General features: G+C 31.6%; 1 protein-coding gene across 1 annotated transcript in view; it reads right to left on the bottom strand.

Moving 5' to 3' along the window:
• The window catches only part of TFPI (tissue factor pathway inhibitor), a 56,420-nt gene that overhangs the window by 18,224 nt on the left and 23,503 nt on the right, over positions 1-14,693 (bottom strand). Inside the window, exons 2-3 of the mRNA XM_011356402.2 lie at positions 9,996-10,116; positions 4,438-4,635 (exon numbers count right to left, since the gene is read on the bottom strand). Coding sequence (XP_011354704.1) covers positions 4,438-4,635; positions 9,996-10,116 — 319 coding nt within the window. The remainder of the gene's footprint in view (positions 1-4,437; positions 4,636-9,995; positions 10,117-14,693) is intronic.

Here is a 14,693-nt window from a genome sequence, read left to right as displayed (position 1 = left end):
AACTTCGATAGGGGATTAGGAATAGGGGTGGAAAGATCCAGAATTATCTCTTTTCCTGATTCTTTTCCCCGCCTCATTGTCTCAACCCAATTACAAGCTTCATTATTATTTCCAAGTATGGAAGAGAAATAAAGCAAAAGACATCTGGGTTTAATTTACTCTTCTTTTTCTAGTTCCTTGAGGATGACTCTTAAAAATTCATCTTAAACTTTTAATTTTTCTAATAAATATTTATAGTTAGAAATTTCTCTCTAAGCACTGCTTTAGCTATGTCCCACAGACTTTACTCTGTTTTTATTATTATTCAGCTCACAATATATTCCATAACCCAAGTATTTTAAGTTGGTAGATAATGTTGTTCGAGTCTTCTGTATCCATACTGATTTTCTGTATACTTGTTTTATTAATTACTAAAAAAAGTGTCAAAATATGTAACCTAAACTGAGGAATTATCTGTTTCTCTTTTCATTTCTGTCAGTTTTTTTCTTTGAAAATTTTGAAGTTCTGTAATTGAAGCATATCTTTATTTAGACATTGGGGATCGTTATGTCTTTTTGATTAATGGGCCCTTATTCTTATACAATATTTTTCCTTTCTCCGGTTAATGTTTCTTGTCCTATAGTATACTTTTACTAATCATTCTTATTAGTGTTTGCACAGTATACCTTTTTTCATTCCTTCACTTTTAACATGTGTCTTTATTTTTAAAATGTCTTTCCTGTAGACAACATGTAGTTAGTTCTTGTTCTTTTTTATATTAAGTCTAATATCTGACTTTTAATTGGAGCGAGTACACCATTAAATAGTAATGTAATTATTATAGGTCAGTAAAAATTCCCAGCTATTTGTTTTCTGCTTTTCATCTGCTCTTTGTTCCTGTTTCTCTCTTTCCCTGTCTTCTTTAGGATTATTTAAATAAGAATTTCATCTTCATTATTTGTCTATTTGCTATACCTCCTCTTTTTTTTATTTTTATTTTTAGCAGATGTCCTGGGCTTATAATATGCATCTTTAATTCATGAAACCCTAGCTTCAGGTAATTTATACAACTTTCACCTATAATATCCAGAACCTTATACACTAATATTGTATTTCTCCACTCCTTTCTTGTGTATTAGTTTTAAATCTTTTAGTATTACTTCCAGTGCAGGTCTGCTAGCAATAAATTTTCTCAGATATATTTTTAATCTAAAAAAGTTTTTATTTTATCTCCATTTTAAAGATATTTTTAATATATCTAGATTACTAATCGGAAGTTTATTTTTTCCTCAGCTCTTTATATAAGATATTCCATTTTCTTCTCCTGTGAATTATTTCTTGATGAGAAATTTGTGATTCTTTTGATATTTGTTCCCTTATACCTAATGTATCTTTTTTCTAGATTTTTAAGATTTACTTTTTATCCCTGATTTTTAGCAATTTGATTATTATATTCATTTGTGTAGTTTTTCTTTCTCGTGCATTAATTGTTTTCTAAATTTGTCAAGGCTCTTGGTTTTATGTTAGTTTTTATAAAATGTAGATAAGTTTTTTGCCATTATTTATTCACATATTTTTTTCTGCCTCCACCCCTAGGATGTCAATTACACAATTTGATGGATCTTGATAGTATGTTATTGGTTACTGGGTTATATTTTGTTTGTTTGTTTGCTTATTAAGTCTTTTTTCCCCTCACTGTGCTTCACTTTGCTCTGTCTATATTGCTCTGTCTTTAAGTTTACTGATCTTTTCTTTCATAATGTCTAATCTGCTCTTAAATACATCTGGTGAATTTCTTATTTTATATATCGTATTTTTCAGGTTTATAATTTTTATTTACTTCTCTTTTATATATTTTACTTTTTCTTATTATGTTCATGTTTAGCATATTTATAATAGTTATTTTAAAGTTCTTGTCTACTAATTCCATCCTCTGTCATTTCTGTGTCTGTTTGAATTGAGTAATTTTTCTCCTAGTTATGGAACACAATTTGCTTTTTCTTTGAATATTTAGTATTTTTGAGGAATTGTGAATATTTTTGAATATCATGTTGTTGGCTGCTAGATTTTATTGTCTTCCTTTAAAGAATGTTGAAGTGCCTTTTGGCAGGTAGTTAAACTACTTGTGGGCCAGCTAGATCTTTTAACGTTTTCTGTAAGCTTTATTATGACAAATCTAAAATAACATTTTAGATTTAATTTAGTACTATTACTGAATTAAGTGCTAAATTTCTTTTAGTAATGTGAGAGCTCTGGAATTGCTTCTTAAACTCATAGAAATTTGCCAAATACATACAGTTTTATTATTCGGTAACAAACTCAAAAGGATTGCTATCCAGATTCTTGTAATTCTTACCTACATAAGTCCATCCTCTCCCTCATATTTTTCCTAAAACCCCAGTCACCTCAACCTCCCAATCTCCAATTTCCACATCCTCCACCATAGGGACCATCATGCTGTGCGTGGGTGTTTGCCCCTTAACTGTGGTCTAGAAGTGCCAGCATGCAGAAATTTGTGGGGATTAGATGACTCGCCTCACATTTTTTCTTCCTCTCAGAAATCAAAATCCTGCACTGTCTTTTGATCAATGTCTGAAAACAGTTGCTTCACATATTTTGTCCAGTTTTTTAGCTATCTATATTAGAAAAGAGGGTTCAGGTCCAGTTACTCATGGCTGATGATGAAATTCTCCTTCTAGGTGATTTTTTTGTTTGTTTAAAAAAAAAGCCTAGCCATATTTTTTTCTGCATGCCAGCTATATCTTTAACAGTAGCTTACTGTATAACACTCAAATATACAAACAATAATGCCAGGTGGCTTTTAGAGAGATAATGAGAAAATGGAGACATGAGACTTATATGCTAGGCAATAATGATGTTTTAGAAGACATTATAAGCAGGGCAGTCGCTGAAAAACAAAATGATTATAATTGATTAATTACAAAAGAAAAGGGTAACTTTTACACAATGGTGAAATAAAAGATTTGTAAATTATAAAAAAGAAACAGGTATGTAATTCAGGGAAGAGACAAGTTGACAAAAATAAGTAGGCTGCTAAACAGAAAAGTGAGGCTTATAAAGAATGAGGCAACCAGGCCTCTAGCCAAGGTGCTGAACCTGAGTGATATTCAACTCAACACAAAATGATACTTGGCCCAGTACAGAAGAGAACGGCTTATAGAAATCTGTAATGAATGGAAAATGACCAGGCAATCACAGAAACTAAAGACACCACAGAAGACCACTGAACTGCCTAATCTGTGTTAGTAACATTTCTAGCACATCTATGGAGAGGAAGTAGGGAAATAAGTGCTCTGAGGTCAAAGAAATACATTGACATTCTTTTCTGTAAGCTCTGGAGCATACAAAACATTTCAGAGACACAGAGGAGAAAAATTCTCTCTTTTCACCACATAGAGATTTTCCCACAGGACTAGATCATCATGGTGCCAAGGCTGTTTTGTAAAGCTGCTTCAGAAAGCCTTATCAAAGTGAGAATGTAGAGCCGCCTGCTTTTCAAAAAAAAAAAAAAAGACACCTAGTATTACAAGCTAAAAATACCATTTTTATAGTATTATGATTCAGTTCGACTAGCTCTAAGAACATGCTGTGGGGAAATTTGGAGCTATAAACTGGTGACATGAAGACAAATCAGATTCTTCCATCCCTCAAGAAACTCACAATTCAGAAGAATAAAACTGAAATAAAAACATTCCAAATTTTGACCAGTAATTATTTGGAATTTATCTCAACAAGAAGAGGTAAAGCCATGTACAAAATATCCAAAAAAACCTTAATCAGATCAAAGCAGAATAAAGTGTTTGGTAAAGTTGAATAACAATATATGATATACTTTTAAACCTTATTATTTAGTAAAAATATGAAAAGGAAAGTTGGATTCAGTGATGTCTACATGGATTAGCATGAATGATATTTTCTACAGTATTTCAAGGTTCCAATGGGAATGCTTTAATTTTATATGCATATTTTTGGTCTCTGATGAAGCAAGGAATTTTCTAATTGGTAGCTAGTGAGAGCCTCAAAGTAGATTCTCAGATTCGTTGCCTTGACAGGGGACAGTAGTGAGATCATTGTATTAATAAAGTCTAAGTCACTCTAACAATGTCTTTCTTGCCAACTCATAGCTGCTGAATTACGCTCACTTCATTGCAGATATAAAACCTGTTGTGCCAACTTAAAGAAAGGTTTTTCTTCCATCTTTTTATAGAGAAGTGTACAGGGCAATAATTGGGGCTTAATATACTTTATAAAGACTGATATGAAAAAATAAAAAAAAATAGCTGAAAACAAATGCTGAAAATGTGAAAAATGTGAAAGAAAGATGACTTGGAGTATAAAAATAATTTGCACTTATTTTTTTTCCTAAAATTATCAAGTCTATGTTTAGTTCTAATAGACCTAAAGGCTACTAGGAGATAAATGTCCCCAGAAACATACCATTTACACATTTTTCTTTGCACTCTTCCAGACTTTCAAATCGATTCTGATTTCCTTCACATCCTCCATATATAAATTCTTCACACTGTTGAGTGTGAATGTTGAAAAAAAATCTCTTTAGCATTGCTTTGCATGGGCCATCGTCTGCTTTAAATGCACAAAATGGATGTACAAGTTTCAGTGGCAGCAACTCAGCATCTACAAAGTAAAAATAAAAAAATGTGATATATCATCTTTCATCAACATTGTAATAATGTCCTTTATTTCCTTTTTATTTCATTTTTAATATGTCCCAGATTTAAGGAAAAGTACAAAAACCCATAAAAAGTTATGCAAAGCTATCAAAAAGGTAGATAAATTTTATAAACTCACCAAAAGACAGGTCTCATCAACTATTAAACTTGAATAGTTGATTATTAGTCAGTGATTAAAGAAAAATGTAGATTAACTTTTCTAGACTCGTGATAGATATTGCTTAAACCTGTACCAGTTGACTGATATGGCATTGAGTAGTAGTTGCAAGGTAACCTTTTTGTTGACATTACAAATAAGTAGAGACCTCTTTTTTAATTCAGCATTTGTTGAGGGCAGATGTTAATTTGAGTTTCCCTCCCTAATCCACAATTGCGTCACTTTTTTAAAAAAGCAACAGTGTATTCATATTCATATATATATATATCATACTACATTAAACCATTCTCTAAATATAAAAATGTGTTTGATCAATCTATCTCATCATAAATTCTTTTACTTACCATGATTATTTTTTTAAGAATATTGAAAAAATTAAATGCTTTCTATGTTTAAAAAGAATGAGGCTATTCTCTTGACCTGGAATTATAACTTTTCCCCTAAATATTCAATCACTTATTTTAGTCACAGGAGAATTTTCTGTCTTGGGGAGGAGGGACTTGTACATACAGAAAACTCAACCAAAATTTTTAAATTTGATTTTTATCAAGTCTAATAATAATAGAGGCCTAATTTTAAATAAATTACATGGAATCTACCGGTAAGATATACACTGAAAATTTTGATTGGTACAACCAAAATAATAATGATCAAAGAATGCCATATAATACTGCTTCAGTATTGTACGTGCATTGAGTCTATGTCTTTTCTATACCATTCAATATTCACTGTGATCCCTTATAGGGGCTATTGAAACTTCAAACCAACTTAAAACAATTTGCCCTATAGGATGCAGAGATATTCTATTAAATTAGAACTGGTAAGTATAAATATCTTCAAAAAAGTGTTTTAATGCACCATAAAATAATTTACTTTTTTAAAAAAGCATGAATAACTGTCACTTTAATATTTTTACATAAAATATTTAAAAACATAAAAGATAAATTTGTGAATGTATGATATTCTAAAAAAATCAATGATAAATTTTCCTGTAGCTTCAAAACTTCTGTGAAGTTTTGAAAGAGAAAGTATGTATATCATAAAAATTGGTTAGGTAATTTTATCAAGCCTCTTATACACTTCATATTTTGTTATCCTAATGATCTATAGAATTAATGTCAAGTATTAGTCATATTTCAGTAATGTTAAAACTATAACAAAATAATTTAAATGTTATTTTTAATGTTCTATATGAGTCTTAAAGAGATAAATAGGCCTTGCAATCTTGAAATGGTTAAAAATATGGCTTTCTACACATATCTTGGTATTATTATACTTTTCAATTCATTCAACACTTTGCATGAACATGTAAATTTTATCTCAACCACTAATGCAGCTTTTTTTAAAAAAAATCTGAGTATAATTTGCAGAATATCATATCACCATTTTGATTTCTTTGATAACTAAATTAACCAATTTTTCAATTGATATAAATTGAGATAACAGAAATAATAGAACAGTAAACTGTCAAACCTAAAATTTGATAAGGTAGAATAAAAGAGATTTGTTATAATGCATACATCTTTATCTACAAAAGACAGCACCACACCTGAGTTGACATATCAGGAAAACTATTTTTTATGAATAAATAATTTTATATGATTCTTTCTCATTGATGATTCCTCTACATTTTACTCTTAACATATTTGATAGTCCTTATCATCATTTACATTTACATTTTCTGTATTAAAGACATATTCACCCCAAATTCAACCTGCTATTTTGAAGTTTCGCCACCAGGTGGAGGCAGTGCATCACAAAAATGCAAGCTAGACCACCACAGTTGTAGTTATAACAGTAATAACAGCTAATGTTGTTTACTGAGTAATTACTATGCTTCAAACATTTCGTAATTATACCATTTAATTATCACAACAAACTTCTGAGTTAGGCATTATTATTTCCATTTTACAAATTATAAAGTGGCACTTCTGAAATTAATTGCTCAATTCACACTCTTAAGTGATGACTTTAGAATTGACCCCCACATCGTTTTATAGTCAATGTCTCACACATTCTTACTGAGTGATATTGTCACAGATCTAATCTATGTGACTAAGATTCCTAAAGTGGCACTTAGGTGAAGCATACAGACTTAATTATATAATTTCCACTCAATTATTTTCTAAAATTCACTTTATAGAAACTAAAAAGCTTTTGATGATGAAAATAGGTAATGATTTTACACTAATTTCCTAAGAATTAACTTAAGGAATGTTTCTAAGAAAAACATTAACTTTTTAAAACTATATTTTATTAATTATTAGTTAATTATTCATCTTTACCGTTTAACATCATATATTGCTTCCATGAATCCTTAATTTTGTGCAATGAACTTGAGTCACACTTGAACACAGCATCCCTAAAGTAGGGAAGTGATCAGGTGTGCCCTGGTGGACACTATGCCATGCAAATTCATTCAAAAGGGATGGAAGTCTATCTTATTTTCACTTCTTATTTTGGATAAAGCTTTTTGAAAGTCAACAATCGTGTGTGATCATTTGTCAGGTACTGTTCTGTCACAGCAGATACGGTAGTAGTATATTAGGTGGCAGCAGTCCCTCCTCTTTATAGTGAAGGTAGGCACTAAAGACATATAAATATTCAAGAAGTTTAGGGTGCCATGCGAGTGCGTAATAAGACACTTAAGGTTGTCTAAGGGTGTCAGCAATAACTTCCTGAGACTTGCCACTGAGACTTGAAGAAAGGCTTGACTATTATAAGGATTGAGCTAAGGCCATGAAACTAGAAAACACATACAGGGCAGTGTAATAGGAATTCCATGTGATGCGGCCAGATAAATAGAAGTATGGTTTATAGTTAGCCATCTTTGCAATTGATTTCTTGTATTTTATGTCTCACAGTTTGAAGATTACTATCTCCCTCTCCCTTCTCCCTGTCCTGGGATGTTGGATGGTAGCTCATGATAATATTTGGAGATGTGTCATGTCCTTGTTTGTTAGAATCCTCATTCTTCTGGAACTTGTTTGGAAACCTAGAGTGTTAAGGCGTCTTACTACCTAAGTCTACATATTGCTTCACTCTCTGACCAAAAGATTGGATTTCTCTAGAAGAAAGAAAACAGTCATGTACTCTTTGCTTTCTCTGTGTCAGAAACTGTATCAGATGCTTTTTGCAGTTGCTATATAAACCATATGAACATAGTTATTTATATCACTTATTTATAGATTAGGACACTGGGAGTCAGAGAGTTTATATAACTCATCTAATTTTGCAAGGCTACTGTGTGGCAAACATACATGCAAACTTAGGTCTGTCTGGTTCTACATCTTATAAAAGATATTTGCCTCTCTCTGAATGTTGCCTCTCTCCCAGTCCAAAGGAATTTTTAAAAAGCTTATCACCACTGCTTTTGATTATTCATTTTGTCTTTTCAGGAAGCTTATTGTATTTCATTCTCCCTGAAGGTTGGACTGATTTTTTAAAAAGTCTACTATTGACTTGTGAGAGAAGAAATAAAATCTTGTATATTTTTCTATAAAATGATAGTAAACTATTTTGATGATATGGTATAATTCTATAAAATGGTGGCATGACTTTGCCGTAATGTGATAAATGGTATCTCCAAAACTAAGTAGATTTAGAGGTGGGATCATGCTATTGCAAGATTAAAGCCAAAATTGGATAAGACTTCACCTAAGTCTAGCTTTAAAATCAATTTTTTTTTTTTTTTTATCCAGCTGGTTTTGGTCTGGATTTCCCCAGAGATTTGAAACTCTGGCTTAGTTCGTGATAGGTTAATTCTGGTTTCTTGGCTGACTGTAGCAGCAGCAACAATTTCAAGACTTCCTGGTTAACTGGCATGCATTTTTCTCAGCCTAATTGAGGGAGACTGGACTAGGTGAATATTGAGAACACCTGGACCTTTTCATTCGTCACATCCCGTCTCTACCCAACTTTCAGAATATTAGATCTTTAGCCATCCTTTTTGAGAAATGAACCAAATGAAGGATTATTTGCCTAAATTTTATAAGGCATATTATAGTTTTTACTTCATTAAATGTTTCATCTTTAATAAATTGTAACTATACGGAAAGATATAGATATATATTTAACTATCTATCTCTAGATATAGATGTAGATATAGACATATAGAGAGATAGAGATAGATAGAGATAGAGATATATGAAACATAACAATAAGCCTTTATTTTTTACTATGGGTATGATGTGAGTGGCCTTGTTACTCCTAGCTGGGTTTGCTTCTTGTCTACTGGTTACTGGGCCTCATCTAGGCTAGGCCTATGTAGGTGGCTGCACTATAAGCTGTGGGTCTGGCTGGTGCAGATCTTCAGATCTGCTCAAAGTATCTCACTCGGGGCTACGGGCTGAAGTGATATAGCATTTAGCACTTGGCCACTGCCCTATGCACAGCTTTCAGATCACCAAGCTTAGATGCATCCCCTTCCTCTTTGCATTAACAGCAGCACCTATGCATGCCCCTGTCACTTTATTTACTATATTATATTGAATAACCTGTCTACAATTCAGTCTCCCATGTGAAACTGTGATTCTTGAAAACCCAGAGTCAGTCATTACTGCTTCCCTAGAACCAACCACAATTTCAGACACATAAGATATATTCATTCAATCTTTATCAAAGGGAAGTACACTGAACAAAGTCACTTTAAAGAGCTGTTAGAGATATGAATAAGAATGTTTATGGAAATCTTTGGTACCTCATAAACATACACACAAATAGAAGCTGTTACTGTGTTCGTATTCTCTCACTATTATCAATGACTTGAGATTTCTATCAATCATGTACTAATTTGCCACAAAATATTTCTTTTAAGAAAGAAATCTATAATAATAATCACTGTACAGTCTTCTCCTTGTTCTATTGTTTTATTGTTAATACTTTATTTTTGGATTTCCAGTGTTTAATATTATAGCCAAAAAAAAAAAAAAAAAGGCAGTCTTCCTTGCTAATGTGACTTCTTTTGGACTAAGGTTTGGGTTTTGTTTTGTTTTGTTTTGTTTTGTTTTTTTACACATCACATTTTATATATAAGACACTTTGCTGAAAACTAATTTTCCTATACAATGGAGAAAAAACTGTTAACTTTTTTATTAAAATTGAGAGCTTTGACTAGCTACAAAAGTCAAATGCTTCTATCATTTTACCTGTAACATTCTTATGTTCTCCATCTTCCTCAGGAACAGCATTGAGAGAGACAGAGGCACAACTAAGCAACAGATATACAGAAGCCCAAAATATCTGTTCTTTCTTCATTGCACAAATCATCTGTGAAATACAGAACCCAGATATAGTTAATAAAGAGTATTAATGTGGAATTATCTATAGACTAGTAAAAATCATATGCATGCCTCCGAATGCAAATTTTTATGACCTTTAATAGGCATTCTCATGCACCTCTGTCCACAAATTCCATCACATACACATTCAGTGACTATATCTAAAAACATTCAAGTATACAGATCATATTTCAACCTTGAAAATACAAATTAAAATGGAACTAATTGAAAGACATGGGTAATAGCTAATCAAAATAGCTAAGTATGTATTAAGGTCTATTTTCATATGCTGTTCTATTTGTCACATATTTTTCATAGCTATTATTTTTTCTCAGCACTAATTATATTTTAATATATTTTTCTTGCATTATTCTATTATTTCATTAATGGAACATTCAAATACTGATTTATCTTTCCTTTTGCTCTGGTCTTTCTTTTAAAAAAGAAACATATTATCCAAATTTTCATCTTTGTTTCCTTTAAAATATATTTCTGTTTTTATAACCAATTTCCTAACCAGGTAGTCTGTGAAATAATAAAACTGCTGAAAAAAGAAATGTCTGACATTCTAGCCAGTCCTTTATACCAGTCTTCCACTCTCAAGTTAGGGAGTTATCTAATTCAAAAGAGTTTCACAAAAAAGTGACTTTAAATGATAAACCAACACATTTACATTTAAAGGAAATAGATTTCAGCAGGAGAGTGGTATTTCCTGCTTCAAATGGTTTAAAGATCCATAGCAAAAAAATAATGGAAAAGCACATTTAAAATTTTTTTAAAGGGCCATTTTTACTTTGGATTCAAAGGTGGAAGGAAATGTGTAATGTTCACATAGCATTATGGGAAGAAGAAAAGAAAGGAACATATGCACATGTTCAGCCACTGATGATATCACAGTCAGGAAGGAAAGGGAAAGCTTATCAGTAAACATTCACAAATGCAGGAACAGATATCCCATCAAAAACAAGTTAAAGAATTCTCTGTTTTTATATGTAGTGAATGCAGCTGCAATATACACCATTCAGATGTGGGTAGCCTAATAATAAATAATAAAGTAATAAATACCATTTTGCTTTAAGCTTCGTTAAAATAACTAATGAAATGTATGAGCTGTTTCCTCAGTGCTTTGGAAATGTTAATACATATTTGAGTTTTAGTCAGTAGCAGTGTCATATTCCTTCTAAATCATACCATAAACTACTTGAATCCACAAATATATATGTATATATGTGCATACATATATACAATTTTGAAGAGTCTTTATCTTATTTTTGAAAAGTATTTTTCAGAGACTCTTCCGTTTGATTCTTTGAGATATACAACTCTGTTATACTTTGAGTGTAAAATATAGCATGTTTAGGGTAGCAGGCTGAGGTTGGGTGCCTGCTGAAGAACATGATGAGAATGTGAGCTCTAAATCCATTGTTACTTTCTTTAAAAATGGTAGCCTAGAATGTTGTCTAATTTTAGTCGTTTTAAACTTTCCTTTATTGAAGGATCAGATGCCATCTCAGACAGTTTAAGTCAAAAGGTCATCAGCTCATTCATTCTAGAGAAGGTGGAACAATCTCGGACTAGAAAGGTAGGTTTGAAGCTGGATCTCAGAAATGTCTGGAGTCAGGATGCTGAACACCACCATGAGTCTCTCATTGCTTTTACACCCTTTAGACAGTAATAACTGGGATGATAGCCAGCACTTGGTGGATATTTTTGGTGGTTGTCGTTTTGATCTTACGTCACATCATGATGATGTGCTTGGAAATATGCTAACTTTGAAAAACATTGTCTGGTCGATATCTCAGCATCTATCTGTTTAAAAGAGTAAGTGGAATATTTTCGTTACTGTTTGACCTATATTTTCCTGTATTAAAATTTATTTACCACATTTTTTTTTCTACAGAATCATAATTTTTACTATTTTACTTTCTTTCCATTTGATTGATGCTTTATTGCCCTGGCAATAATAGCATCCTTTGCTAAGGTTGGACAATCTAGAAAAAAAAAATAGATAAATTCCTAGAAAAATATAACCTACCAAGACTGAATCATGGTGAAATAGAAAATATGAACAGACTAATTACTAGTGAGGGGATTGAATCAGTATTCAAAAACCTCCCAATGAACAAAATTCCAGAACCAGATGGTTTCACCGGTAAATTCTATCAAACATTCAAAGAGGAATTAAAACCATTTCTTCTCATCCTATTCCAAAAAATAAAAGAGAATGGAACTCTTCAGAATTCATTTTATGACACCAATATCACTGATGACTATAGATGCAAAACTCCTCAACAAAATATTAGCCAACCGAATTCAACAATACATTACAAGGATTATACACCATAATCAAGAGAGATTTATTCTAGAAATGCAAAGATGATTCAATATCCACAAATCAGTCAATATGATATACACATTAACAAAATAAAAGATAAAAAAATCATACGATTATCTTAATAGATGCAGAAAAGTCATTTGGAAAAATTCAACATCCATCTATAATTAGAAACTCTCAACAAAGGAGAGGGAACACACCTCAACATAATAAAGGCCATGTATGACAAGCTCACAGCTAACATCATACTCAATGGTAAAAAGCTAAAAGGCTTTCTTCTTAGATCAAGAACAATACAAGTGCCCAATCTTGCCACTTCTATTCAACATAATATTGGAAGATCTAGCCAGAGCAGTTAGGTAAAAAAAAAGAAAAGGCATTCATATTGGGAAAGAAAAAAGTAAAACTATCATATTTTGCAAATGACATATTATATATAGACAACACTAGAGTTTCCATCAAAATCTGTAAGAACTAATGAATTCAGTAATGTTGCAAGATACAAAATTAATACACAAAAATTGGTAGTGCTTCTACACACTAATAATGAGCTATCAGAAAGAAAAATAGCAATCCCATTTATAATTTCATCAAAAAGAATAAAATATCTAGAAATAAACTTAACCAAGGATGCAAAAGGCCTATATATTGGAAACTATGACATTAATGAAAGAAAATGAAGAAGAGATACATAAATGGCAAGATATTCTGTGCTCATTGATTGGAAGAATCAATATTGCTAAAATGTCCATACTACCCAAAGCAATCTATACATTCAGTGCAATTACTAGCAAAATTCTAGTGTCATTGTTAAAAGAAATAAAACAAATATTCATACAATTTGTGTGGAACCATGAAAATCTCAAAATAGCTAAAGCAATCTTGAGAAAGAAGAACAAAGTTGGAAGTGTCATGCTCCCTGATTTCAAACTATATTACAGATCTATGATAATTAAAACACTATGATATTGGCGTAAAAACAGCCATATAGATTGATGGAATAGAATAGAGATCACAGAAATAAATTCACACTTGTATGGTCAATTAATTTTTGACAAAAGAGCCAAGAATATACCATGAGGAAAGGACAATTTCTTCAATAAATGACATTCGAAAACCTGGATCACTATCTTACACCATACACAGAAATTAACTTAAAATTGATTAAAGACTTGAACAGAAACCATAAACCATAAAACCTAAAACTATAATCCTTCTAGATGAAAACATAAGTGATAAGTTTCTTGACATAGGTCTTGGCGATCAATTCTTTGAATCTGACACTAAAAGAAAAAGCAACAAAAGCAAAATAAATAAGTCGGACTACATCATACTAACAAGCTTCTGCACAGCAAAAGAAACCATCAACAAAATGAAAATGTAACCTATGGAATGAGAGAAAATATTTGCAAATCATGTATTTGATAAGGGGCTAATATCCAAAATGCATAAAGAACTCATACAACTCAATAGCTAAAAAACAAATTATTGGATTAGAAAAATGGGCAGAAGATCTGAACAGACATTTTTCCAAAGAAGACATACAGTTGGCCAACAGGTACATGAAATTGATGCTCAATATTATTAATCATCAGGAAAATGCAAGTCAAAACCACAATGAGATATCACCTCATACCTGTTAGAATGGCTCATATAAAAAAAAGATAGTCTCAGGAATGGGGAGCACAGCATAGGGGATGCAGGCAGCAGTAATGTAATGGCTATGTGTAGAGCCAGAGGGAAGACAGAGTAATCAGGGAGATCATTTCATAAACTATATAAATATCTAATAAATGTACTGGATACTTGAAACTAATAATAAAATTTTTAAAAAGACAGGAAATGATGCAGATCAGAAAGGATGTGTTAAAAAGGGAACCTTTGTGCACTGTTGGTGAAATGTGAATTGATGAAGCCACTATGGAAATAGTATAGAGGTTCCTCAAAAAATTAAAAATAGAACTACCATGTGATCCAGAAATATAACTTTTGAGTATTTATCTGAAGAAAATAAAAACGTTAACTTCAAAAGATATATGTGCCCTCATGTTCATTCCAGCATTATTTAAAATAGCCAAAATATGGAAATAACTTAATTGTCCACTGATAGATAAATGGATAAAGAAAAAGTGGGATGTGTGTGTATAATTAGTTTTATTCAGCCATGAAAAAGAATGAAATCTTGCCATTTGTGACAACATAGATGGACCTTGAGGACATTATTCTAAGTG

This window comes from Pteropus vampyrus, unplaced genomic scaffold (genome assembly GCF_000151845.1).
Source record: "Pteropus vampyrus isolate Shadow unplaced genomic scaffold, Pvam_2.0 Scaffold2, whole genome shotgun sequence".
Lineage (NCBI taxonomy): Eukaryota > Metazoa > Chordata > Mammalia > Chiroptera > Pteropodidae > Pteropus > Pteropus vampyrus.
Note: the sequence above shows the minus strand (reverse complement) of the source record. Positions and strands in the feature narration are given on the sequence as shown.